Source organism: Pinus tabuliformis, chromosome 3_1, assembly GCF_031772625.1.
Source record: "Pinus tabuliformis cultivar Carrire ecotype Pingquan chromosome 3_1, CPIR1, whole genome shotgun sequence".
In the NCBI taxonomy this organism is placed as follows: domain Eukaryota; kingdom Viridiplantae; phylum Streptophyta; class Pinopsida; order Pinales; family Pinaceae; genus Pinus; species Pinus tabuliformis.
Genome location: NC_142301.1, coordinates 940,598,192 through 940,625,369, shown reverse-complemented (window position 1 = coordinate 940,625,369; position 27,178 = coordinate 940,598,192). Strand labels below are relative to the sequence as shown.

Below are 27,178 nucleotides of genomic sequence, written 5' to 3'. Positions count from 1 at the left end.
AGAGCTCGATGGGTTCTATCTTTAAAAGCCAAAAGAAGAAAAAACACGAGAGAAATTATAAAAACATTATTGATAAAAATATCCTAAAGTTATCAATTAATAACCTGCGGACAACGGTGAAACTCGATTTAGCATGTCGATAATATTGCCACGTCAGTCGTATTCCACTGACGACAGTTTTGTCGTCTTCGGAGCGGGCGGTCGGCGCAGTTACCGTCTACATAAAAGGAGGTGAAAGATAATTCTTTCTGTTCCGTCTTCCCTGCCGTTTTCTTTCTGTTAAGGTCCGAGTCAGCTATAACTGCGCGCGGTGGAGTTGCTCAAATTTTAATTCTGCCGTGTCTTTCAAAATTCAGATTTTCAGAATTGCGTTCCCCGTCAGCGTGGAGAGATCTCGTCCAAGACTCGCCAAGTAGTTCTTGTTTGTTGCAGGAACCCTTGTTTCGATTTGTTCTCGCTTGCCAGCCTGCCAAGGTACGAACTTATTCTATCTGCTAATTTCGATAAAGATGGCTGGCAGTTTTGTTTTCTTCGAAGCGAGTGGAATTTGACTCCTTTCAGAAGGTTGGATTTTGGAAGAATTGCGGTTACGCATTAATCTTGAAAGTTAAAAAGAGATTTGTTTGAAGGTCGACTTTTTGAATGGCCGCTGCACAGCATTAGGTTTTAGAAGAACCTGTATTATAATGATTTAGGATTTAAATTCATATTTGTTTGAAGCAGGTGGCCATGTTCGGGAATATTACTGTTGGAACGAGGCGGAGGAGGTCCTTTCTTAAGCTTTAAATCTGTGAAAACGGACCACTTTTAGTGTCTTTCTCCTCTGGAACGGTTCAAAGCCGGATTTATTTTCTCGTGGAAAGATTCTAATCTGTGTAAGGCAGCTGCTTTGCCTGGATTTTGCATTTCCCTGACGCATACCTTAAGATTTGTGTAAATGTCGGCGTTTACAAACGACAAAAGTGTTAAAATAATAAAATTATTGCCGAGAGGCAAAATTTCGACATATACCTACAGGTCGAACATGGCCCCGGCTTTTCCATCGGAGCGGTTCGCTTTAACATTTTAAGGAAACAGGTAAATTGTACGGGATTTTCACTTGTACGGGACTCTCACCGGGAAACCAGCGCCAGAAATCTTGTATATAATATATTGTTCATTATATATTGAAAGGACGAGTTTTTCAACGTTGGAACAGGTCAGCTTAAGCTTTCTTTGAAGTTCAAGCGCTAATTTTAATCGAACAGGTCGAATAATCTGCACGGACGGTCCCGCAAAGGTTTGGCTTTAAAGACGATGTTGAAGTTGTCCGAAGAGTTTGATCCTTGAATGTTAGAAAAAGTTTGGATTTACGGTCGTTTTCTGGAACCCTGGGTTATAAAGAATTCTTCAGAATATAAGCCGAGACGGGGGCTTCAATTATACCACGGTTGAGTTTTGCAACAATTGACGGAGGGAAAACCTTTTCCGAGACGAAGAATGGAAAATGAAGCAGGTCCTAGGGTTGCATACTTCTCCCATCCGTTTCCTCCGGGAAGATTTGCGCAGCAGAAACATGACGGCACTTCTAGACACCAAGAGCGTAATGCGGGTTGGAATGCGGAATCTTGGGAATGGGACAGCGTAAGGTTCGTGGCAAAACCTGCCGAGGAAAAGAGTCAAGGCAGGGAGGGTTCTACCGTTCAGAATGCAGAGGCTTCTTCAAGGATTTTACAATTGGGAACCTACGACTCTACTAATATGCGGCCAGAAAATAACAAAAGGAAGTATTCATCGGAAGAAGAAGATGAAGGAAACCTTACTCTGAAGCTAGGGGGAAGCTTATACGGTGATGACAGTAATTCAAAGAATAGTAAACGTTTCAGATCTGGTTTAATCTCGAGCTCATATCCACTTTGTCAAGTGGACGATTGTCGGAAAGATCTTACCAATGCCAAGGACTACCACAGAAGGCACAAAGTATGTGAATTCCATTCCAAAGCTTCAACAGCCCTGGTTGGAACTGTTATGCAACGATTTTGCCAACAATGTAGCAGGTACGTTGTAACGACCTCTTTTATATTTGCTGTAATAACATGGTCATATAGCATGATGGATAGCTATTGACTAAATCCTGAAGTAGTAGTGATAGCTCCGAGTTAAAATTGTGTCAGAGATAAGCATTTTTTTGTGAGAGATGGTGGGAAAGATTTCATGTCATCCTTCATTTTGCAGGTTCCACCCCCTTGGAGAATTTGACGAGGGAAAGAGGAGCTGCCGGCGAAGGCTAGCCGGGCATAACAAGCGGAGACGGAAAACACAAGCCGAAGAGATCGGCTGCAGGGGATTTATCAATGGAGATGAAAATGGAGCTTCGAAAAATGTCAACATTGCTAGCCTTATTACTGTATTGTCCCAGCAACATCAAGGTAAGGCCTGTTTGACTTAAATCTATGTTTGCAGCCGATTATCATGGTGAGAAATTTTTTCATTGTTATTCTGTAATCCATTTTTCCGCTGCTGATTGTTCTTCAATCCACTAAACTGACTGATCCTTGTTCTAGCAAGCAATTCCGTGGACAAGTTGATTGGCCAGAGATCATTGGACAAGGAGCATCTCATACGATGCCTCAGCAAACTGAAATCTGTGCCATCGTTGGGAGATTTTGGCACAACTCGGCCTCAGCTGACAATTGATTTAAACGTTTCACAAAATATGCAACCACAAGCTCAAGAGCAGGATGCCAAGGGAAAAGTTCTGCAGACAACTGATCCTGTTCTGGACTCAGAAATGTTGAGGATTCTCTCAACCTTGACAGAACGCTCCCCTGAAGCCCTGAGTCTACTGCAAAGAAGTCTTATGACACAGAAGACTCTGAATTCAAACAACTCTAATAATCAGCAAACAATCAGTCAACAGTTCCTGGACATAAGTTCAGCCCTTATTGCATCTAGGAACACTGACAATGTAGCAGTTTCTGATGGTTGCGAGAATATTTCAAAAGGTGTCCTCTCTAGAGGCAATCTTGTTTGGCCTGTGCACCATTTTAATTCTTCTGATGGCATGCGCCATCCAAATCTTGTGGTCTCAAATCAGTATTTCGCAGAGGATAGCTGCAATCCCGTGGAAGGGCGGTTCTCTTCAAGGAGTCCATCTGCGTCACCACCTGTCGTACAGAAACTTTTCCCTTTGCATTCCAAAGATAAAAACAAAGAGATTGATAGTGTCTCAGTTTCGGAGGAAGATGAATTAACAACAGATCAAAGTCCTAAAAATGATGGATTGTGCAAATTCGGTCTCTCAAATAGTGGAAGGATGAATGACCTGCACAACATCCCCTTAAGTTCTCCACCTGGAGGTTCGGATCTTAAGATTAATGGGTATACTTCTTCAAGTTCAGATCAGTCCCCATCAAGTTCGAATTCAGATACAAAGGTATGTGATATGTTGTTTTTCCTCCTTCCGTTATCTCTATGGATGACTATGGATATAGAGGGTTTGGACACGTTAATAGGATTTCGGACTACTGAAATTTTCAGGAACGCACAAGCAGAATTATTTTCAAACTTTTTGGAAAAGACCCGAGCGATTTTCCCCAAACGCTGAGGTCCGAGGTGAGATCTATGCGATTATTAAAATTTTGGTAAAAAAATACTTTGTATTTGAAGTAAAGTGTCAATTTTGTTCGTAAGTAATCTGTTTATATTTTCTGGAGCCTGGACCATAACACGTTTGTGTCTTTGTAGATTCTTGAATGGTTGTCTCGCTGCCCATCAGACATGGAGAGCTACATAAGGCCTGGCTGTGTTATTCTCACGATATTTGCATCCATGCCAATGAATGCATGGGAACAGGCATGTGCGTTATCAGAAACATTTGATATGATGAAAACCTTTATTCTACATTCAGTGTTGTTTGTTGAAAAGGCTGTATTGATATCAATACTCATTTCCTGCAGCTAAGAGGAGATTTGCAAGAACGTATGAAATTACTGTTTTTAAAGGATAGTCGTAACAGTTTTTGGAGGAATGGTCGTATGATAGTTCAAGCCGAACAACAATTAGCTTTATTTAGAGATGGTAATTACCTACCTTATATTCAGAGAGAATTTTTTGCAGTATCTAAGCCTTTCTAGTACTCATTCTAGATTCTTTGTGCAATAACATGCCTTATTTCTACTTGCCATTTTGCTGCAGGTAAGATTAGGTTTTGCAGGGCTTCTAGTTCGTTGGATGCTCCAGAAATATGTTCAGTCTGGCCTATTGCAGTTGTAGCAGGTGAAGAAACTAGACTTGTTCTCAAAGGCCACAATTTGACAACTCCTGGCACAAAGTAAGTTTGTGTGTAAATTGTTTACTAGACAGATCTATTCCAAAGTTGTTAGCAGGAATAGATAGGTTTGAATGAATTTTTTTCCAAAAATTATTTGTATATTAAATAAGAATGGAAAATAGAATAAATAAGCAATATTCGGGTTTGAATCAAATCTTATATTCTTAGGAATATTGTATGCAGAATTCTATGTGCTTACAGGGGAAAGTGCATCTCACAAAATGTTCCCGAGGATCATCAAGCAGGCTGTTGTACTCTCCTCTCGAATGCCACTACCATTGAACACAAATTCCCAGGGGGGCCGGCTAATGTCTTCGGTCGTATTTTCATGGAGGTGGGTTTTTAATAATAATTTCCATGTGCTTCTCCTGATATTTGAAATCCATTTATTTTTATTTGAGTTGTTTCCTTCTGGTTCTTACCCTGATACAACCCTGGATTGAAATAATATGCAGGTTGAGCGAGGTTTGAAAGGCAACAACTTTCCAGTTATTGTGGCAGACAGCGCGATATGTAGAGAGCTACTTACCCTAGAAGATGACTTTGAAGGATTCCGTGAGGGAAAAGTAACAAATCGGCATTCAAAATCACATTCTCGAGATGATGTCGTATTTGGTATCCAAGAAGACATCGTCACTTTTCTAAATGAGTTGGGATGGCTTTTCCAAAGAAATTCTTACTTTAAGGACGGTCCTTTTTCTCCAAAATGTTCACCTGCCCGTTTCAAGTTTCTTTTGATTTTTTCTGTGGAAAGGGATTGGAATTCTCTACTGCAGAAGGTTCTGGATATACTTTTTAGAATGTATGGTGAAGAAGAAGAATCAGTTCCAGAGGCATTCAATATCTTGTCAGAAATTAATTTGCTGCACAGGGCAGTGAAGAGAAATTGTAGAAAAGTTGTGGATATGCTTCTGTGCTATATACCATCATCAAGTAATTATAGAAACATTGCATTCAGACCAGATGTGATTGGCCCAGGGGGTCTTACGCCCCTGCATTTAGCTGCAAGTATGCAAAACGCAGATGACATAATTGATGCTTTGACAGATGATCCACAAAAGGTGAGAATATAGAATACATGCTTTTTGATTGGCTAAGCAAGTATGGCCTTTAAACGATAATTGCCTCAAAGTTTTGACATAATTCTCGTCCTTTTGCAGTTTGGATTGCAAGCTTGGACCACAGCCTTGGATGCAAACCAGCAGACCCCACATGGCTATGCCTTGATGAGAAATAATCACACATATAACAGACTGGTAGAGAAAAAATTGACAGATCAGAGAAGGGCTCAGGTGTCAATAACAATCCCAAAAGAACCAACTTTGAACAGGACTGCAATGCAAGGTGTTGACAGAACAGTAGGTTTAAATATAGAGTTGTCTCAGGTCACATTGCGGAAGCTTCCCACAAGTTGTTCCAAGTGCATGAGACTCAGCTCCAACAGGGTATCAAGGCTGGGCAGCTATCATGGTTTAATGTATCCCGCATTTGTTCATTCCTTGCTTGGCATTGCAACAGTCTGTGTTTGTGTATGCTTGCTGTTCAAGACACTCCCCACAATTGGTTCAGTTGCACCGTTCATGTGGGAAAAAATTCAATATGGTAGCGAATGAAGTTGTTTAATTATATATACACATATAAATATATATCTTTGGGTATCTTGCCTCATCCTTTGGGAAATTCGGTTACACTAGGGAATGGTCTGTTATTCCAAGTGACTAGATGATACTGTTCAGAAGTGTTACTGGTACTTCTGACCTGCCAAGAAATGTTTCTATATCACTATGCATATTTGAATGGATTGTAATGTTTAGTTTATAAGGGAGGGCCACTTTCTTCACGGTGGACGACGGAACCACTATACTGCAAGGATCTTTTGAATGTTCTGTCATTTGAGGGATAATGCTGTGAAAAATCCTGTTGGGATCAGGGAGTGGGATTTTGAAACTTTTGCCGTAGTTGTGGCAGAGCTTTCACTGCGAGGATTTTGTCATAAGGATGTCAGATGAAAAGCAAGGCTTGCAAATTAATGGATCATATAATAAAGGTGCCACTTGATTATGTAGTTCTACAGAAGTACTCATTCTTCAAGAGGGTTAGACTATTAGAAAGCTACTTTCAGAATGAACACCTCGTCGGAAATCTTTCGAGGCGTCTCATTTTTATTTGTACAAGTTCAAACATCTCAGTTTCTAACTGAGGAGATTCACAATCACACAATATATACACGAATTATGGAAGTTCTTTTACAACTCTTGTGAATATTCTTTAGTCTCAAATGATTCAACTGACCGATACTTTGTGTCGTTGACTAGTCTCTCATGTCTAGAGGAAAGGAAAATTATAAGCACCAGACAGACTTGGCAAAAATACAGATGGAACCTTGATGTTTCAGAAGGTTTAAGGAAGGCCCTTGGAAATTTGATATAACAGGTTTTTTTCCCTGGAACCTTGCAGAGCATCAAAATTCCACTTGCATTTATAGCAAGTCTATCTGATGTGCTGGAATTAGAGAAGAGGCCTAACCAGATCTAAAGAAACAATGAATCTTCAATTTTTATAGGCATGAGAGATTAACTCTATGGCCTTTAGATTTTGGCTGTAAGTTTGTTCAGGTTTGTGCTTGCAGTATCTGCGTCAGAGCATACATATTATAGAAGCAGCTGAAACAATGTGTATTTTTCAATATAAAGTTGTGCGGTATAGCATTGCCATGTTATAAATCCGTCAGTGCAAGTTGTCCTGTTATCTAATAGATTCCAGATTGATCTGTTATGTAATAGATTTTACAAAATTAAGATTGATCTGTCATGTAATAGGTTTTATAAGCTGAGCATTCAGGAACAGATTGATCTGTCATGTAATAGGTTTTATAAGCTGAGCATTCAGGAACAGATTGATCTGTTATGTAATAGATTTTACAAAATTAAGATTGATCTGTCATGTAATAGGTTTTATAGGCTGAGCATTCAGGAACATTAGATTAAATACAAACAAAACAGCCAGCTAAGCTATATATTGAGTATGTGTTTGATTTTACTTTATGAATGAATGAATTTTTAACGCCCACGAGACTAGAAATAGTCTATGGGACCACCAGCCTTCCTGCATTTTGCCTCTTGCAATTCAATCATTTTATTACTCAAATTAATGATGCGCTGACCCAACCTTCTAACAGTCCCCTCACTGGGACTTACTGAAATAACTGAGAAGCAGAAAGTAGCTAATACTGCTAAACCCTTACAACATGGTCTTGCCAAACATAGAACTGTGCAGAAGCTATCAACAGATTCATGTCCCTAGAAAAGAGTGGCGGCAAGATTAGAGGGTTCCTTCAAATTTTAAGAGGTGACATATTTAAAACAAGTCGTCTACCAAGGAGAGGAATTGCCCAGACGGTTAAAAGTGGCTGGAATTTGGGTAAAAAAATATCAAGAAATCTTGCAATTGCAATGTTTGAATCATGTTTTTGATGGTGGAAATAGATTCTACGCCATCAAAAACATCCTAGGCACCCAAAATATTGAATTTTGACAGCTACAACTTAGATTTACAAAAATCCCAAGTGTTTGAATCATGTTTTTGATGGTGGAAATGTTTTTAACAGTGGAAATAGATTCAGTGCCATCAAAAACATCTGAAACACCCTACGGGATTTTATCAAATTATTACAATAAACAAACAATTTGGGTAAACTAGGGCGTTTCAAACTCTTTACTGTTTTGGCGGGAAGAATGATAGCCATATTAGACGATAAGACTTGATTTTTTGCCAGAAGGCAAATTAATGCACGCGCGTGAACACCGCGAAGGTACGTCTCCTTGCGTGAGCGGTCCGGTTACTTTGAATGGAATCTTTACACCGTATGGGACACGGACGGGTAGTTGGCCGATTTATTTAGTTCTGGCCAGCCGAGTCACCGACTTGCTTAAATGATTTTTTATTTTTTATTTTTTTTTGAAATTCCTTACAAAACGGCTGTACTGTTGATCAAGGGTCAAAGCTGCCTGTGGGCTCGAAGAGATGACATCTCGTGCCATCAGCTATACAATGCACAATGCATTGTGGTTGCGGGATGGGTTTGAATGGTAAAGGGAAAGCGTGCAGCTCAGACGTACTAAAAGACTGGCGTGATGTGTACTGCTCCGTTCAACGTGTACGAACCGTCATGGTCTGTAGTCAACTGAGGCTCTCAGCCGGCCCAACTTTCCGAGAATAATCCGGCTCCTGTTGTACTCTTCGACAACGACAAACCCCACTAGGGCCACTACGCCTATATTAACGGATTCGCCAGGATTTGGGAACGTACGGGCCACTGCTCCGGCGCCCGTTGACGGTGGCAATCCTCCAGAAATCATACGCGGCCCTTTAGCCTTTACTGAAATTAACGTTTACCCTGCTTTAAATGCAGGAATTTTATTCGATTGTGCGCGTCCAAAGCAGTGAAGAAGGTTTTGTACGGATACTTGGATGGAGCGTCGTCCAGCATTACAGCTGGAGGGCAGGAGTTGGTACGCGCACGCACGTTCTCGATGTGTTCCTTGTTTCTTTCGGTACAAGCTAACAACCAGTGTACCAATATGGCGCGAGTCGCGACCTATGACATTTCCACCGCCAGTTGGATTGACCGGTGAGGGACGGTGTAACGTGTAAAAGTTGGAGCCCAGGTGGACTGAGACTGGGATCTTTACCCCGTGAACCGTTCCATCTATCTTAATCTGTATACTATATACACAGTAAAACGAACGGAACGGACGATACGGGTTGATTGATTAAACCGAAGCCGAGGAATCCCCGGCGTATTTGACTAGCAGTACGGAATTGGTTAGTTCTAAGCCGAGGAAACCCGGCGTAATTGGACTGGACGTCGTGTTTGTATAGGACTAGATATTGTGTTTATGATGCCCTTGTTTTCCTTTATCATCCATGCCTGGTTGAAGTTGTGTGAGAAGTCCACTTTCAATATAGGCATGTGGGAAGTCTGGGACCCGAGGTTTCAAGTGGGAATGCAGATTTCGCAAGGGTTTTTGACAGAGGATTCGTCATGGCTGGCGTCATCGCAAGCAAGAAGAATATGCCAATTCTCAATGCTCATTCCCATGTTTAAGCGAAGTGGACTGCCGGGCATGATGCGTGCTTTGTGCGACGGGGTCCACTTACCAGATGAAGCTTGTACAAGGTGACCACATATTGTTCCGAACTTGTGAACGTAGTGATGGGACATAGGATGATTTCGTGCGAATCGCCATGGTAAATTGAACATGGATTGGTCCACAACCTATTTAAGAAAATGTAGTAAAAGGGCAGATGTCGAAGTTGGGTCATTATAGAACCATGGTCCATCGGAGTGAAAGGGCAGATGTCGAAGTTGGGTTATTATAGAACCATGGTCCATCGGAGTGAAAGGGCAGATTCCGAAGTTGGGTCATTATAGAACCATGGTCCATCGGTAAAACATGATTCCAAAATAACATACGAGATAATGACCATTAAATATTTAATGTTGATGATGACCATTTAATATTTAATCCCGAAAAAGTAGGTTTATTTGATGTAAATTGAGTGTATCTATGTGAAATTAACAATTTAATAATTGTTAGCCATTAAAAAGTACCAAATGTCTCCAACCTTATGTAAGCAACAAGTGGCTCCTCTTCTTTGGATTACTTGTAACTAGTGCACCTCCCCCAAAAAAAGGTGAACGTTGTAGTGAATAAGACAATTAAAAAATGGGATTATGGTATTTACATCAACAAGTGGCTCCTCTTCCTTGGATTACTCGTAACTAGTGTACCTCCAAAAAGGGTGAATGGAAACGTTGTAGTGAATAAGATAAAAAGAAAATGGGATTATGGTATTTTTATTAAAAAGATAGAGGTTTATTATAAGGATAATAGTTACTAGGGTAGCTATATAAATTAAATGGCTAATAAATGTTCATAAGTATCAAGTCATGATAAACTCCAAAAAACTTATGTCATGACATATGTCATATTACTCTATTAAAAGAAATCGTAAAAATCAATTAAATTATGACTTTGTTTTAAATTATTATTATTAATTATAAAAATAATTAATGTGTTAAAACAATATCCTTAATCAGAGCCTTGGTGATTCATCCCACTTTATCATGGAGATTAGCTTTGGTCACAATCAATACCATGGCTTATCAATACAACATGCCCAATATGACATTTCTTTAATCAATTAATTTGAGATGAATTACTTAAAATAACATAACTAACTTGGTATTTCCATTAAAAAGGTAGGAGTTTATTATAAAGATAATAGCTATTATGGTAGGCATATAAATTAAATGGCTAATAAATGTTCATAAGCATCAATTCATGATAAACATCAAAGCACTTATGTCATGAGATATCTCACATTACTCCATTAAAAGAAATCATAAAAATCAACTAAATGATAACTTTATTTTAAATTATTATTATTAATTATAAAAAGAATTAAAATGTGTTAAATAATATCCTTAATCATAGCCATGGTGATTCATCCCCACTTCATCATGGAGATTAGCTTTGGTTACAGTGCCATGGGCCAATACCATGGCTTATCAATACCACATGCCCATTATGATGTGTTGATATGACATTTTCTTTAATCAATTAATTTGAGATGAATTATTTAAAAGAACATAATTAACTTGGGGATAAATATTAACCTTTGATTTATGAATACTACTATGAATATTTTGGCATATTCCATAGAGGTTAAATCTCTACCATCCATCTAATAATTGCTAATAATTAAATTAAAATTTTAGAAGACCTATTTTGAAATAGACACGCTCTAGAATACCTATTTTGAAATAGACATGCATATGGGCATAATTATTTTTTACGAGTCTCTTTGATGTCTCAATCCTTGCCAAGTCAAAAGTTCTCGATAGTATTGTCTTATGGGTTCTTAATACTAGCTTCATTCAACTCCTTTGTTAGAAAATGAATCTTGTTATTCATTGTTTCTTGTATTCAAATATCAATGTTTCTATTTTAGGAAATGTTCAAATTTTTATCTCTTATTGTTCAAATGGACAATTGTTATTCCTCCTTGGGCCTTTTGAAGCCTATTATGCATCAAAATTGAGGAAGGGCAAGAAGGTACAAGAATTGTTCAATGTGATAAAATCGATAAACAAAAACAAGTCACGTTCAAATTGGATTCCACTAGACACACGGTCATTAGACCCCCACTTTCACAACATGATGCTCCACTTTGATGGGTTTCCAAAACATGTCTTTATTAGCATGCATGTAGACTCCATTTAGAGCTTAAAATGCCATTGGATCATAATAGAGAAATTAATACTCTAGATGGATTTCCACCATCATTTCTATGAGAAAAGCTAAATCAAATACCTTTGTGTTCGATAAACAAGATATTTCCGCATAGGTTGAAGACCTTAAACAATCGTTTACACAAGCTTATCAAAGACAACCACACTAGTGTATTACATGATTAAAATCTTCAAAGAGGGAAATAGTTGATGATCCCAACGAATGCAATTGATTGAGGTAATATATTAATGCAAAAGTGAAATTAAGTTTTACATGTGAGTTTCTCATAATTGATCATCAACAAATGACGCTCCATGCTCTTTAAATAGAGATGGTGTACCAATCGGGTACTAAACCATAGATTGATATGGCTATATTGAGGAGAATATAAACAAACATATCACTTTAAGTCTAGAACATAATGTGACCATGATATTACATAATTACAAATGCATGCTAAGAAAGCACATTTACCTAAAGACACATTATACCAAGTTGATCTTTACCAATTGCTGTGTCTAAAAATCTTAAGAATTTACAAGAGTGACAAAATAGGAGAATGAGGCATTAGAGCCTAGCACCCTGTTATGGAACTAGCTCACAAAAAGATAGATCAACAACTTAAAAAGTATCATCTTCGAGGGGGAAACCTCCCTTACATTACATAAACGAAAAATTCTTGGATGATACAAATGATAAGACTTCATTTCTATGTATAGGAGTCTAAAGGGTCACAATATAATCATAGCCTACATAACAATAATAATGTAAGGGCACAACAATAACAATAGTGGGTTTCTATGGGGCACAATAATAACAATATGGGGACTGCATGGGCACAACAATAATAAGTCGACTACACTAACAATAACAATAAGGGGCTACACTAGTATTATAGGGACCTAACATGCCCTTCTCCTTCAAAAAAATGTTGTCCTCAATGCTTGAGTAGTTTTGGTTGCTTTTGTATAAAATTTTCATCCTCCAATGTTGAATCTTTAGTGGGTAAGCTCTTCCATTTGATGAGATACTCTGAAATTGATTGATTTCGTAGCTATCACGTTTTTGTTTCCATGATTTCTTCAGGTTCAAATATGATTTTTCCTTCCTCATCAAGTGTTGGTAATATTGTTTGAATTGAGAGTTTGTCACCTATAACCTTCTTTAAGCATGAAACATGGAAAAGAGGGTGCACTCGGGAAGATGCATGAAGCTCCAATTTGTATGCCATAGTACCAATATTTTGCAACACCTTGTAAGGACCATAATAATTTGGTGATAATTTATTATCCTTCTTAGCTTGCTTGAGGGACATTTGTTTGTATGGTTGTAGCCGTAAAAATATCCAGTCGCTTGCATAAAAAATTATTTCGCTGCGATGTTGATATGCCTGTTGTTTCATTTGATTATGCGGCAAAGTGAGGTTATCCTTTAAGAGTTGGAGAACTTGTTGTTGATGCTCGATGTGATCTTCCACTACTTGAACCTTAGATTTTTCTCTTAAAGATGATGTGATGGACGGTGGATGATATTCATAAAGTGCCATAAATAAGGTCATTTTTGCTGCAGTATGGAAGGAAGTGTTATACCACCATTCAGCGAGAGGTAACCACTTGATCCATTGTGTTTGTTTATCATATAAAAAGCAACGAAGATATCCTTCCAAACATTTGCTCACTATCTCAGTTTGCCCATAAGATTGAGGACGATAAGATGAAATATGAGCTAATTGAGTATCCAGACAAGAAAATAATTCCGTCTAAAAATTTCTAGTGAAAATGGGATCTCTATCGCTTACAATAATATTTGGGTTTCCATGTAGCTTTTGAATTGTTTCCATAAATGCAGGAGCAACTGTACTAGCTTTAAATGGATGAGATAATGCACAAAAGTGTGCATACTTGGTAAGTCTATCAACTACCACCATGATGACACTTTTTCCTCTGGACTTGGGTAAACCTGTGATAAAATCCATTGAAACCTCCTCCTAATGTTGACTTGGAATGGCTAAAGGTTGTACCAGACCTGGCGTCTTAATAGTCTCCTCTTTATTTTGTTGGAAAACCAAACATTCTACCATAAACTTTGAATATAAGATTTAAGGCCATCCAAAAAAAAATCCTTCTTGACCTTGTGGTAAGTTTTTAAAAATCCTAAGTGCCCTGCTAGTGAGGTGTGCAATTCTAAAGTATATTTTGTTTGAGTTGGGAATTATTACAAAGATATAAGCGATCTTTGTACCATAATGAATCATTTTTCCAGCTAAATGTATCAGATGTACTCTGATCATGTTGCAACTTTTGAATGGGTTTCCTGATGCAGGAGCATTCAACCCAAGGAAAATCATTGTAATTAAGTATACATGGGGGGGTCACGTATTTTTAGGAAGTAGTTTTCGTAAGTCTCAAGTTAATGAAATTTAGGCCTTTTAGTGTTTTAATTAGATAATGGGAGGAAATTGTAAGTGCTCTCGAATAAATGAGAACATGAGTGGGCAGTAATGCCAAAAGAGTCCAAAGTCAACTATAACTCTTAAATAGTTGCATGGTTCGAGGATGAGAGAGCTTTTAGGAATTAATTAGAAGTGGACATAATGGACAGAGGATTTAGGAGTTGGTTCAATAGATATAAGAGTCAAACCAGGATAGTTCAACAGAACTCCTGGCATATATGTAAGCCTACGGGCAGAGTCAAAAGGGAGAGGCCACTGACATTGAAAAATAGGCCTGTGCGAGACTGAGAAGTCTCGAATGTAATATTTGTTTTTACATATATATATACAACATTTGTTCTTGATTGTGTCAGTGTTTGAAGAGTATGTTCATGAATGAATTACTTGAATTCGTAGGCTCTGCAACAGGTTAAAGGAAGAATTATGAAGGGCACAGAGGGATGAAGTTGATTCAGAGGAATTGTAAAAGGATCCTTGAATCAAATTGAAGAAAAGAGTGAAGCTCTAGAGTGAAATCAAAGTGAGATTTCGCAGAAGAGTAGAAGCTCAGAGGTAGCTGAGCCACTGAAGCAGAAGGCAGAGATTGAAGAATTATACAACGGAGAAGAGTGATTCGGAGGATCACAATGGATCGTTGAATCCATTTGAGAAGATTAAAGCCAGGCTTAGGAGGAATCGCACATTAAACTAGCAGAAAGGTCGAAACCTCCGAAGAGGAGAAAACCTAGGGAACGTTGAAAATCTCGTAAAAATCAAGTAAAAGATGCAAACGGAGAAGTGAATTATTGACGCTCAGTAGTCGTTGGATCTTGAAGATCAACGGCTAAGATCTAATCGCAGAGGAGAGGAAGGAATATCGCATCGGAAAACTTTAATGAATGAAGGCAGTTTTGTAATAGTGAAAGTGGATTTCAGGTGTCCTCAAAACCGTAAGTGGTATTGAAAGACGAGCGTCGATTCCACTCACTAAACGACGCGTGGCAACGAAGGTGAGAGGAAACCACTTTATCGGATGGTTAAACCTTGCGCTTGTTGTCTACTTGATAACAACAACCGTCGGATTTGTTGGGTACAGATCGATGGTGGAGAATAGGCACGCATGTTTAAACAATTGGGAACAATCTCAACCGTCGGATCATGCATTAAGATCGATGATTGCGATTAAATCGCTGATCGCAAATCGACAAGTCAGAAGATCAGTAGACATGGAATGTCGATGAGCGATATAGCGATCCGCCAATAGCGATAAAGCGCTTGTCGGTGATTGGCGATCGCGTCAATCGGAGTTCGGAGGAGAAACTTTGTAGTAACGAACTCGACGATAAATATAGTCGCGGGTCTAATGAATTTGAAGTCTGCTATATGTATTCAGAGTGGAAATTCCATGTATTCCCTTTGTAATATGTTAAAGTGTTGAAACACTTCCGATAGTCGCATATCGGAGGGGAAGGGATGATGAGGCACATGTGTAATGTGGCCTGCAAAAGTCCCGATAGCCGATAGCGATTGCGATAGAGGAACAAGCTTCAGAATTTGTGCAAAAGTCATACGGAAGGCGGAAAATGTATGTTTTGTAGTTAATTCCTTTGTTAATGGATTTTATAAGGAAAAGCGTCGATGAAAGGGTTTATGTGTAAATATATATATTAACCAATGTTTGAAAAAGGGAAAGGTCTATATATATGTGAATTATGGTTTATATAAAGGTTCTGAAGGTTTCGTAAGTCTCGATAAGAAAGATTAATGAAAAGAATTTAATCAAAGTCTTTTACAAAGGCTCGAGGGTTGATATAATCTCGATAGAAGGTTTAGGCAGGGTGATTGGTTCTGATAACAAATGAACTATGGCAAAAAGGCCTTAACCATGTATGGTTTTGAAGATTTGACTCTATCGCAGAGTTAAATACCTGGGACAGTTGTGTTTATGTATACTAAAGGATGCATACTGTGGGTATGTGCGGGGGTATCCCTGCATCATTTCCACACTTCTTCGTCATTCTTCTATTCATCCCTTGCTCCGATTATCCAATATGGTTGGATAATAGAAATGGCACAAAACAATGCTTCCATATCCTCAACCTTTCTTGAGAGTGCAAATGCAACAACATTTTGCTTCCTTTTTTTGTAGATGATTTCAAAGTCATAACCCAATAGCTTTGTGACCCATTTTTGCTGCTCTTTTGAATATAATATTTGTTCCAAAAAGTATTTAAGACTATCATGATCTGTTTTTACCTTGAAGTGTCTTCCCATTAGGTAAGGTCGCCATTGCTTTAGTGCATGTAATATTTCCAACATTTCCTTCTCATAAATAGGTTTGTGTAAATACTTTCCTTTGATTTGACAAATTTCAAAAGAAATGGGTCTTCCTTCTTGCATTAAAACAACACCAATTCCATTTCCTGAGGCATCACATTCCACAATAAAGTTTTTTGTGAATTTTGGCATAGTTAACACCGGTGCTTGGCACATTTCCTCTTTAAAATGTTCAAAAGTCTTAGTTGCTTATGGAGTCTAAGAAAATGCATCTTTCTTCAGTGATGTTGTTAGAGGTGCTACTATTTTTCCATAATTCTTAACAAACTTGCGATAATACCCTAGAAATCATCGAAGATGATTTATGGTTGTGGGGATTTTCCATTCCTTAACGACTTTAATTTTGTTAGTGTTTACCTTAACACCCTCATGAGATACAATATGACCCATATATTCCACTTCTTGTACTCTAAAGAAACATTTGGAGGTTTTTTCATATAATTGTTTCTCCTCCAATAGTTTGAGCACCCTGTCAACATGTTAAACATGATCCTTCCAAAACTTGTTGTAGATTAGTATATCGTCAAAAATACTAACACAATTTTTCTAAGGAAGGGTTTGAAAATGGAATTCATCAAACCTTGAAATGTTGAAGGTGCATTGGTAAGGCCAAAAGGCATGACCAAAAATTCATAATGACCCTCATAATTTCTAAATGTTGTTTTCAGAATGTCTTCAATATTCATTCTAATTTAATGATATCCTGAATGAAGATCCAAATCAGTGAAGTAAATTTCTCCATTTAATTCATCCAACAATTCATCAGTGACATGAATGGGAAGTTTATCTTTAATAGTAGGCTTGTTGAGCTCCCTATAATCCAAACACGTGTGTCATGATCCATCCTTATGCACCAATACTACTGGAGTAGAGAAAGAACTTTGACGAGGTTGAATTATATCGACCTCTAGCATTTTTGCAACCATATGTTCAATTTCACTCTTTTGGGCATAGGAATATCTGCAAGGCCTACTGTTTGGAGGAACACTTCCTGGAATCAAATGAATAGCATGATCATGATCATGAATAGGTGGGAGGCATTTGGGAGTCTCAAATACCTTAGAATGATTGTCCAAGGCTTTTTAGAGATATGGAGAAATAGATGATTTTGATGTTTGAACCTCCAGTGAGCATAATTGTGCAATTATGTCCTATTTTTATATCTTTAGAATATTTGTCATGCAATTAGAGCTGATTATATTCCCTAGTTCCCGTACGACACCCCTTAATTCAACTTCCTTTCCTTCCCAAAAAAAATTCAAGAAAAGTTCTTGAAAATTAAAAGCTATCATACTCAAAGATTGTAACCATTGGACTCCTAGTACAACATCAACACCACCCATTGGAATGGAAAGCATTGGACTATTCAATACATATTCCCCCATGGTTAGCTTGATATTATGACACTTTCTAGAGCAATTTATAGTTCTTCCATTTGCAACCATCACTTGACACTTTGGTGTTGGATATAGGAAGCAATTCAATTCCTTGGCTATTTTACAATGAATAAAATTATGGGTACTACCCGAATCAATCAACACTATTACTTTTTTCTTCTTCATATGTCCTATCTTGAGAGTTTAAGGAGTGGTAATTCTTGCTACTTCATTACAAGATATGATCAAATTCATTTATTATTTCTCTAGGGTTGGTTTCTAGTGTATATCTTCTTCTTTTGACATTTTTTGTTCCTTTTCTTCTTCCTCTTCACAACATATGTAAAATATTTTTTTCTCAGCACACTTATGAACTTTAGTGTATTTTTTTATCACAACTATAACAAATCCTTTTTCTTCTTTTTTATTCCAATTGTTGTGGTGTTAAACTTGTAGGTTTTGGAAGGCTAGGAGCAACAACACTTCCATCTTTATAGTTGTGAGTCGTAGACTTCCTTGTTGCCATCATTTTGCTTTCAACTTTTCTTTTCAGCGTAAATGCCTTCTTCAATGAATCAGGTTCCCCAAGCTGAACCTCATGTTGGATGTTATCCTTTAAAGTCCCTAAGAAGACATCAATCCTATGTTCCTCTTGAATATCATTTGCTCTTATATTCAATTTTGGGAAGTCCTCAATGTGCTCCACCATTGAACCCTTTTGTTTGAGATTTATGAATTGGCTAAAGAAGGTGTTGCTCTTTGTATCCTCATAATGTGCTATCATTTATTTTGTAAAAATTGACTAAGTGATAAGTGGTTTATGAGAACAAATCCATCGATACCATACAAAATGATTGGGTTCTAAATATAAAATTGCAATGTGTACCTTTTGTGTGCATTGCACATTATGGAGATCAAAATATTGCTCCATTTGTAGTATCCATGTTATCAGATCTTTGCCATCAAACTTCCTCATATCATTTTTTGGAATATGGTGGGTTTTAAATCCAATGTTGAAGTCTATGAAATAATCATTAACATTTTTTTTGTTCTCATCATGATTTTCATCTCATACCTTTTTGCCATTATGAAGCATTTATTGTAACAAGTTTGTCAAATCTTCCTTCAAACCTTCCACATCTTCTTTTAAACCATCCTTCAAACCTTCCATGTCTATTTTTAATCTGTCCTTCAAATCTTACATGTTTTATTTTAAACCGTTCTTCAAACCATCCATCTTATCTTCCATTTCATTTTTGGTTACTCTTTGCAAGAGCGAAATTTGTTGCACTTGGTCTCGTAATTTTGATATATCGTGTTGCATTTCTTCCTCTTCTTTATGAATCATAGGAGAGATTTCTGGTTTCTTACTAGGTGTTTCTATTTTCTTGATTTGAGTCATTTTGGAATCAAACAATGATATTTATGCTTCACTATGCCCCTTGAATCACTTCAAACTGATTTTTCAAACAGAACTTATGCAATTTAAAAAAAAATACACACATTTTTATTGATTTGAAGGAGCTCGATATTGAATCTGTTGTATATATGTAATTTCATATCTCTAAGGTTTGAACTTCCACCCTGTGGTAACCCTATGAGTCTTCTTTCCAACCCCATAATTCAGACCAAGATTGGGTTCTTCAAGAAAGGGTTATGCTCGATCTCCCACAATGACCTGATTATATACTAGTTCAATAGAGCGAACTTGTATAGAGTGCCACGTGTCACTGTTTCGACCTTTGATCCTGAAAACGATGGAAAAGAAACTAGAGTCTATGCACTTTCAGCTAATTTTTTACAAAATTCAAATTCGATGCTTGGAGAGAAAGTTATGACGATTTTTCCTGGGTATTGTTTGAGATTGAATTCTGGAGCCTGCAAAAGCCCTAACTTCCTCATATCATATCTACAAAAATATAGCGAATCAAGATATGAAAGTTTTACATGAATTTCACCACGATTTCATCTTCGTGTGGTAAAATTTCAGCTTCTGAAGCTTCTTAGAAAAAAAAGTGAAAATATCAGGATGACTTGTTTGAAGCCCTAAAACGCTAAAAGTTAAAGCTTTGATACCAAAAGTTATGCAACCATCTCACAAAGAGATAGATCAACAACTTAAAAAGTATCCTCTTCGAGGGGTAAACCTCATTTGTTAGGATATTCCGACACATAGGGAATAGTTAAGTATAACTTGGTCTAGTGTAGAGTTAGGTAAAGTGCATTTCTTTACTATGTACTTTTGTAACTTACAATCCAACAACCATGATATGTAGTGATTCGACGGTTCATTCTCTCCTCGGTATTACCAACACTTGATCCATGGCTTAACACCCGATTGGTCCATGATCTCTATTTAAAGAGCATGGAGGGTCATTTGTAGGGTAACCGTTCATGAGAGAAGTTTATGTAAATTTTCATTCTTTTATTAATAAATTATCTAAAGTGGCCGTGTTGGCCCAGGCCATGGACTGTTTATCTCTTTAAGGGTTTTAACCACGTCAAGAATACTGGTGTATTGATCTATGATCCGTTTGTGAGCGGTGTCCTTTGGTGTTCTATCTGAGGAACTTACCCTGTAAATTCCTACATGGTATCAGAGCTATTTGAGGGCCACATCCATTAGTGATCCAAATCTGAAGCCGGTAGAACTGCATCCGACTGTCGTTTCCTAGATCTATTGTTTCTGACTGCTTTCGGGCCGAGAGGACTGCTCTATTGTATTAGGAATATCTGTTCCAATGAGGAACCCCTTTCTTTTGACACGAAAAGGTTTCCGGTAGCCCTAGCTACATCATTTTTAAGCTCTGGAGGTATACAATGTTTATTTGCAGTTTCTAGTTATTTTTTCTCTATTTATTTTGGTTTATTTAGCGCTTTGTTTTTTATTACCTGATCTATACCTTTCATTTCTGCGTATGCTCTTTGCCCCGTGACTCTGTGCGATTTGGGCAAAACAGAAACAGAAAGGAAGGATTTTTCTCATGCGTATGCTCTTTTCTACTGCACCTTAGTGTGATCTCGGAAAATCAAATACATTAAGGAAAATATTTAGTTTCCGGGTAAATCTAACTTCAAGGCGTAAGGTTTGTTTTTTTTGTATGTCCGTGTTGGGTTTTGTGTTTTTTGTTTTGCAGGCAAGAAAAGAGTTTTCTCAAGTAAACACGCACCCCAAAGCTTCAGTGACTAAAAAAAAAAAAAAATCTCCTTCCTCTTTTCCTAAAATTACTAACCTTTTAAACTAGCTCACTTGGTCCAAAGTTACTTTATGAGAATGGAGGTCTTGAGTTCAAGTCTTTCTTTTTGTTGAGTTATTTTTTCAAAAAGCACATGTAACTTATGTTTTAAAGTTACTTTATGTAAAAGTGTTTTCACCCATTAGAAAAAGTGAGTCACTTATAATTTTAAAGTCTCTTTATTTTTTATTTAAGTTACAATTTAGTGGGTAGCTCATAAAGTACCTTTGTAAAAGTGACTTTCACTTATTTATAAAAGTGAGTCACATAATTTATTTTATTTATTATTATTTTTTAAGTGAGCTAATTAGATTAAGTTTGGAAAATGGAGGATTTTTTTTTTTTTTTAATATAACATTATCATTCATTTTTGCATATTTATGCACTTCGTCGACATCTTCAACAACTTTTATTAAAAAAGCCATAACTTCTTCATCCGGAAGCCGTTTTCAGAGCTGTTCTTTTAATCAGCCTATCTTTTCGAGATCTTTCCATTGGAACACTTATTTTCAGCATCTACAGCTTCAGTTTCTGTTAAAATGGAAAGTCCATGCCAAGTTATTCTTGATAGCACCAATTACTTCCAATGGTAGTCCTACATTGTGGATTTACTTAGAAGTAAAGGTCTTTACAGAATAGCCTTAGGCAAAGAAACTAAACCTAAAGATGAAGATAAGGCAGCTAAATGGGAAAACAGGCAAGATCAAGAATGTGGGTTGATAGGGATGTCTATTTCTCTAGACCTTAGATTCCATATCCCAAAACTTGATACCTCTAATGAAGTAATGAAACAACTCACTAAAGTTTTTGGAATTAAAAATGAAATTAAAGCCCATCAACTTGAAAATGAGTTGCTTACATTGGACCCCAATAATTTTTCTCTCATTGAATATTTTTTGTCCAAGTTCAAGACCCTTAGACTTTTCTTGGAAGGTATTAAGATTAAGAAAGAAGATGGTAGCCTTATCTATTCCATTTTTACTAAGTTGGGACCAACCTACTCTGTGCTTGTTTCCACCTTCCATTCTACAAGAGAAGCCTTCTTTTCTCAAGGACAAGAATACAAGTCCCCTTCCTTTGATGCCTTTTGTGATTCTTTAATAAGAGAACAAGAAAAACTCTTACACCTTGGTCTTCTTAATCTTGGAAACTCTTCTAAAAAAGCCTTAGCCACCCAGCAACAACTAAATTCAAAGAATCCTAAGAAGCCGTATCGTAAAAAGAATGGTCCTAAACCAAGCAAGGGTCCTAAGCAATTTCAGTCTCAAAATGAAAAATCATTTCAACAAAATGATAAGGAAAATAAAAACAAAGGGAAGAAGACTGACAGAAATTGCCACTTTTGTAATCGAGATGGCCACTTAGAATCCAAATGCTTTAAGAAGATGGAAGCCTTGGAAGCAGTAATGAAGAAGCATAACATCCATTTGAAGAACTCTTCAGCTTCAACTTCATCTTTAGGAATAACACTTTTTGCATGTGGTTGCCAAACATCTTGGTCTGGATATGCACTAAATGTATCTTCTTCTTCTCATTCTCATGAGTAGCTCATTGATTCTGGAGTTTCTTATCACATGGCCAAAAACAAAGCCATATTTTCTTCTTTAAATGATTATAACACCAAAAATATATATGTTGGTGATGATAGATCTCTTAGTGTTGTAGGGGCTGAAACTCTTCATATAGACAATGGTCAATTTAATGATGTATTATGTGTTCCAACCTTATCCTGCAACCTTCTATCTGTATATCAGATAACTCATTCAGGTGAAGGTAAAATCATTGAATTTTCACCTCACGATGTTGTAATTAAGGACCTAAGAGATCCTACACAGATTTTAACTACTGACATTGCTGATGATTCTACAAGGTTGTATAAGTTTAACAACTTTGGGTCATCAAATCTTCCCTCAGTATTTGTTGCTCATAATGATGAAGTGAGAAAACTTTAGCATGAGCAATTTGGTCACTTAAACTATCTCTCCCTTTAGAATCTATGTAAAGAAAATATGGCGACAGGTCTTCCAATGGTATCATGCAGAGATGGTGTTTGTTTTGGATGTGTGCTCAGAATACATCATCAGGATAGTTTTGAAAAACGTGCCTCTTAGCATGCCTCAACCCCTTTACATCTTGTGCATAGTGATTTATGTGGTCCACTTCCAGTTGTTTTATTCTCTGGCTACAAATATTTCTTAATTTTCATTGATGATTTCTCCAGACACACTTGGGTATACTTCTTAAAACTCAAGAGTGAAGTATTTAACATGTTCTTGGCCTTTAAGGCCTTTGTTGAAAAACAATTTGGACATCAAATTCTTAAGTTAAGATCTGATAATGGCGGAGAATATGTTAACAACAAATTCATCAACTTTTGCACTGAGAATGGAATTCAAATGCAACATACTGTTCCATATACTCCACAATAAAATGGTGTAGCTGAAAGGAAGAATCGCACCTTAAAGGAAATGGTTAATTGTATGCTTCAATCTAAAGGACTTAGTCTTAATTTTTGGGCAGAAGCAATTAACTGTGCAAATTACATAGTAAATCACATTCCTACTAAGGTTTTAAAGAATATCACTCCAGAAGAAGCATGGAGCTCAATTAAACCAAATGTAAGTCACTTTTGTGTTTTTGGAAGTGAAGCATGGGCCCATATTCTAGATGAGAAACATAAAGCTTTAGAACCTAAGAGTGAAAAATGTATTTTTGTTGGATATTCTGAAGATGTCAAAGGATATAGAATTATTCCACTTAAGTCCAAAAATGTTATCATTAGAAGAGATGTAAAGTTTGCTGAAAATATATCGGCTTATGAGCCTAGTTCGGCGGATGTGCCACCTCTCTCTATCCCTTCTACTTCTGAAAATATTTCTTCTTCAGATGATGACAACGAGGATGACAATCCTCCCCCACCTTCTCAGGATCCTCCTTCAGCTCCTCAGCTTCCAAAATGGGTCCGTGCTACTCGGGATGCAGCAGGTGCTCTTGCCGGTGATCCTACAGATCAACGACATACACGTTCTCAGTTCAATAGAGCCTCTTCTTTACTGGCTCAAGCTTCATCGAATTATGGTCCTGACACCTTTGCAGAAGCTTCAGGCCATTCAGATTGGGACGCAACTATGAATGAAGAATATCGTTCATTATTGGCAAATGATACATGGGATCTTGTTCCTCTACGAAAGGGACGAAAACTTGTTATATGCAAATGGGTTTACAGAACCAAGTATGGACCAGATGGAAAAGTTGATAAACATAAAGCTCGTCTTGTTGCTAAGGGTTTTTCACAAGTAGAAGGCATTGACTATACTGAAACCTTCTCCCCTGTTGCCAAAATGAACTCTATCCGCCTTTTTCTTCCCTTGTTACCTCTTTCAATGGGAAGTCCATCAGATGGATGTTAAATCTGCCTTCTTGCATGGGGACTTGCATGAAGAAATCTATATGGAACAACCTACTGGATTTATACAAACAGGCACCAACCTTGTATGTTAGCTTAAGAAATCCCTTTATGGTCTCAAGCAAGCTCCTCGGCCTTGGTATGCCAAAATGAATAGCTTTCTTTTAGAAACTAGCTTTTCTAGGTGTCATTCTGACAATACTGTCTACACCAAGAAAGTGGGCAAGTCTCTTATCATTATGTTGATGATCTTATCCTTACTGGTAGTGATCCCAACCTTATAAACCATGTGAAGTCCAACCTTAAAAAGAAGTTTGAAATGACTGACTTAGGAAACTTGCATTATTTTCTTGGTCTTCAAGTTTTGCAATCTGAGGAAGGTATTTCCCTTTTGCCAGTCGAAGTATGCCTATGATCTTCTACGCCATTTTCACACGGAAGACTGTAATCTAGCCCCTTTTCCCTTTCATTCTGGAGCCAAACTTTTATTCACTTGTACTTCCCCTTAAGTTGATGCTACCTTATACCGTTAACTTGAAGGAAAATTTTTGTATCTGACCCATACTCATCCTAACCTTTCCTTTGCTGTTGGCCTTATTGGTTGGTTTATGAAAAACCCACATGAAAGTCATTGGAAAGCAGCTAAAAGAATACTTCGTTATGTTAGAGGTATAGTTTAGTTTGGGGTTCATTACAGTGCAGAAACATCTCTTTATTGGTTGGTTTCACTGATTTTGATTGGGCTGATGACCCTGATGATCAGAAGTCTACTGCAGGTTATGTGTTCACTCTTGGTTTAGGACCTATTACATGGGCTTGCAAGAAACAAAGTGCCATTTCTCTTTCTTCAGCAGAAGTAGAGTATTGTGGTGCCATAGAAGCTAGTAAGGAAGCCCTGTGGCTTCGTCAGATCCTGTCAGAGTTTGGCTTTCAGCAACAACATCCGACTACACTTTGGTGTGATAATCAAAGTGCCATTCAACTATGCAAAGATCCAGTCCAACATCAGCCCAGCAAACACATTGAACTGTGCATGTACTTCATTAGAAAGATCATTCATGACCATGTTCTTGAAGTGCAATATTGTTCAACAGATGATCAAGTTGCAAACATCTTTACAAAGGTTCTCATGGAGGCGAAGTTTACTAAACTTCGATTTATGGTTGGATTTCAGGAAGTTTTCACTAAGGGGGGATAGGCTCTAATGCCTCCTTCCTTCTCCTATTGTGTCATATTTGTACATCCTTCAATCCTATCCCAAGTTGTTCTTAAGGGGGGATGTTAGGATATTCCAACACATAGGAAATAGTTAAGTATAACTTGGTCTAGTGTAGAGTTAGGTAAAGTGTGTTTCTTTACTATGTACTTTTGTAACTTACAATCCGACGGTCACGATATGTAGTGATCCGATGGCATCCTCTCCTCGGTATTATCGACATTTGATCCGTGGCTTAACACCCGATTGGTCCATGATCTCTATTTAAAGAGCATGGAGGGTCATTTGTAGGGTAACCGTTTATGAGAGAAGCTTATGTAAATTTTCATTATTTTATTAATAAATTGCCTGAAGTGGCCACGTTGGCTCAGGCCGTGGACTATTTCTCTCTTTGAGGGTTTTAACCACGTCAAGTATACTGGTGTATTGATTTGTGATCTGTTTGTGAGCGGTGTCCTTTGGTGTTCTGTCTGAGGAACTTACCCTGTAACTACATAAATGAACAATTCTTGGATGATAGAAATAACAAGACATCCCTTCTATATATAGGAGTCTAAGGGGTCAGAATATAATCAGAGTCTACATAACAATAATAATGTAAGGGCACAACAATAACAATATTGGGCTTCTATGGAGCACACTAATAACAATACGGGGATTACATGAGAACAACAATAATAAGGCAGTTACACTAACAATAAGGGGCTACATTAGTATTATAGGGACCTAACACCCCCCTTAATGAAATTTTCTTGAACTATTAAAATAGATCAAATGATCTAGATTGGATAATTATGTTATTTGTCATCATGTTATTGGAGAGAATTGAGGTTTGAAAAATTTCAGAGGAATTTTGACGTGTCAAATGTATTACTTTAGGTTACAAAACTCTTTCTTTCATAAGCTTCTTGGTGTTGTCCTACATTTAGACACCTTTTAAATGTTGCAAGAATCACATCAAACTGAGTATGTATGAAAAAGTTAGGCCTCATGTAACTTGACCTATCATGTTGACAATCATGGTATAAGTGGATGCCACATTAGCCCCATTACTCATGCATAGCCACGTGTGGAATTTGAAGAAGATTAGAAGGTTCAAAATTGTAACTCTAGTTGAGGGTTGATAGAGTAAAACCTTACCCCTAATTGCCCATCGGGCCACTAGGAAGAGTGTAGGGGTTCCATTTTATGTGATTGCATTTTGTGCCATAGTTGAGTAGATAAACTCTGAGTGGGAAGTTAAAGAGAAAAACAAAGAGGGTTTAGATCTCGTAGTAACCATATAGGCTACAAGTCTCAGATAGCTCCATGGAGAGCACCTCTTTCTTTGTACTCGCACATTTTCCATGCAAGAGAAAAGAGAGTACAACAACCCCACCTTCTAGCTGTCTTTTCTCGTAAGAGTTTCTTAGGTAAAATTTGAATTGATTGGATTGTGTGTGTATTTATTTTTTATTTCTCTTCTTGTATTTCAGTTAATTAAATTAATTAAACAAAAAATCAATGAACTAAATAATTCAGAATCTAAGAAAAAGTTAACAGTAAAAATTTCAGTAATTTGATCAG

The 27,178-nt window shown here is 37.3% G+C and overlaps 1 protein-coding gene across 3 annotated transcripts; it reads left to right on the top strand.

The window, feature by feature from the left end:
• Nucleotides 1-321: 321 nt before the first annotated feature.
• On the top strand, nucleotides 322-7,087 carry LOC149190868 (squamosa promoter-binding-like protein 14). 3 transcript variants are annotated; one of them, XM_089412294.1, is made up of 11 exons: nucleotides 322-474; nucleotides 724-2,036; nucleotides 2,215-2,408; nucleotides 2,544-3,415; nucleotides 3,520-3,594; nucleotides 3,727-3,834; nucleotides 3,939-4,059; nucleotides 4,177-4,312; nucleotides 4,496-4,646; nucleotides 4,768-5,373; nucleotides 5,473-7,087. In XM_089412294.1, exons 2-11 carry the CDS (start codon nucleotides 1,480-1,482, stop codon nucleotides 5,923-5,925), a joined length of 3,273 nt encoding a protein of 1,090 aa, XP_089268420.1. In that variant the 5' UTR covers nucleotides 322-474; nucleotides 724-1,479; the 3' UTR covers nucleotides 5,926-7,087. The 3 variants fall into 3 exon arrangements, with proteins under 3 accessions (XP_089268420.1, XP_089268422.1, XP_089268421.1); XM_089412296.1 differs by having other exon boundaries at nucleotides 336-564; XM_089412295.1 differs by having other exon boundaries at nucleotides 336-2,036.
• The last annotated feature ends 20,091 nt before the right edge of the window (nucleotides 7,088-27,178 follow it).

Excerpts from the sequence above, each read along its gene's own strand:
- LOC149190868 (XM_089412294.1), top strand. The coding sequence starts at position 1,480 with ATGGAAAATGAAGCAGGTCCTAGGGTTGCATACTTCTCCCATCCGTTT. Across the intron at positions 2,409-2,543 it reads ATTGTCCCAGCAACATCAAG|CAAGCAATTCCGTGGACAAG; the intron begins GTAAGGCCTGTT and ends TCCTTGTTCTAG. Across the intron at positions 3,595-3,726 it reads CCCAAACGCTGAGGTCCGAG|ATTCTTGAATGGTTGTCTCG; the intron begins GTGAGATCTATG and ends GTGTCTTTGTAG.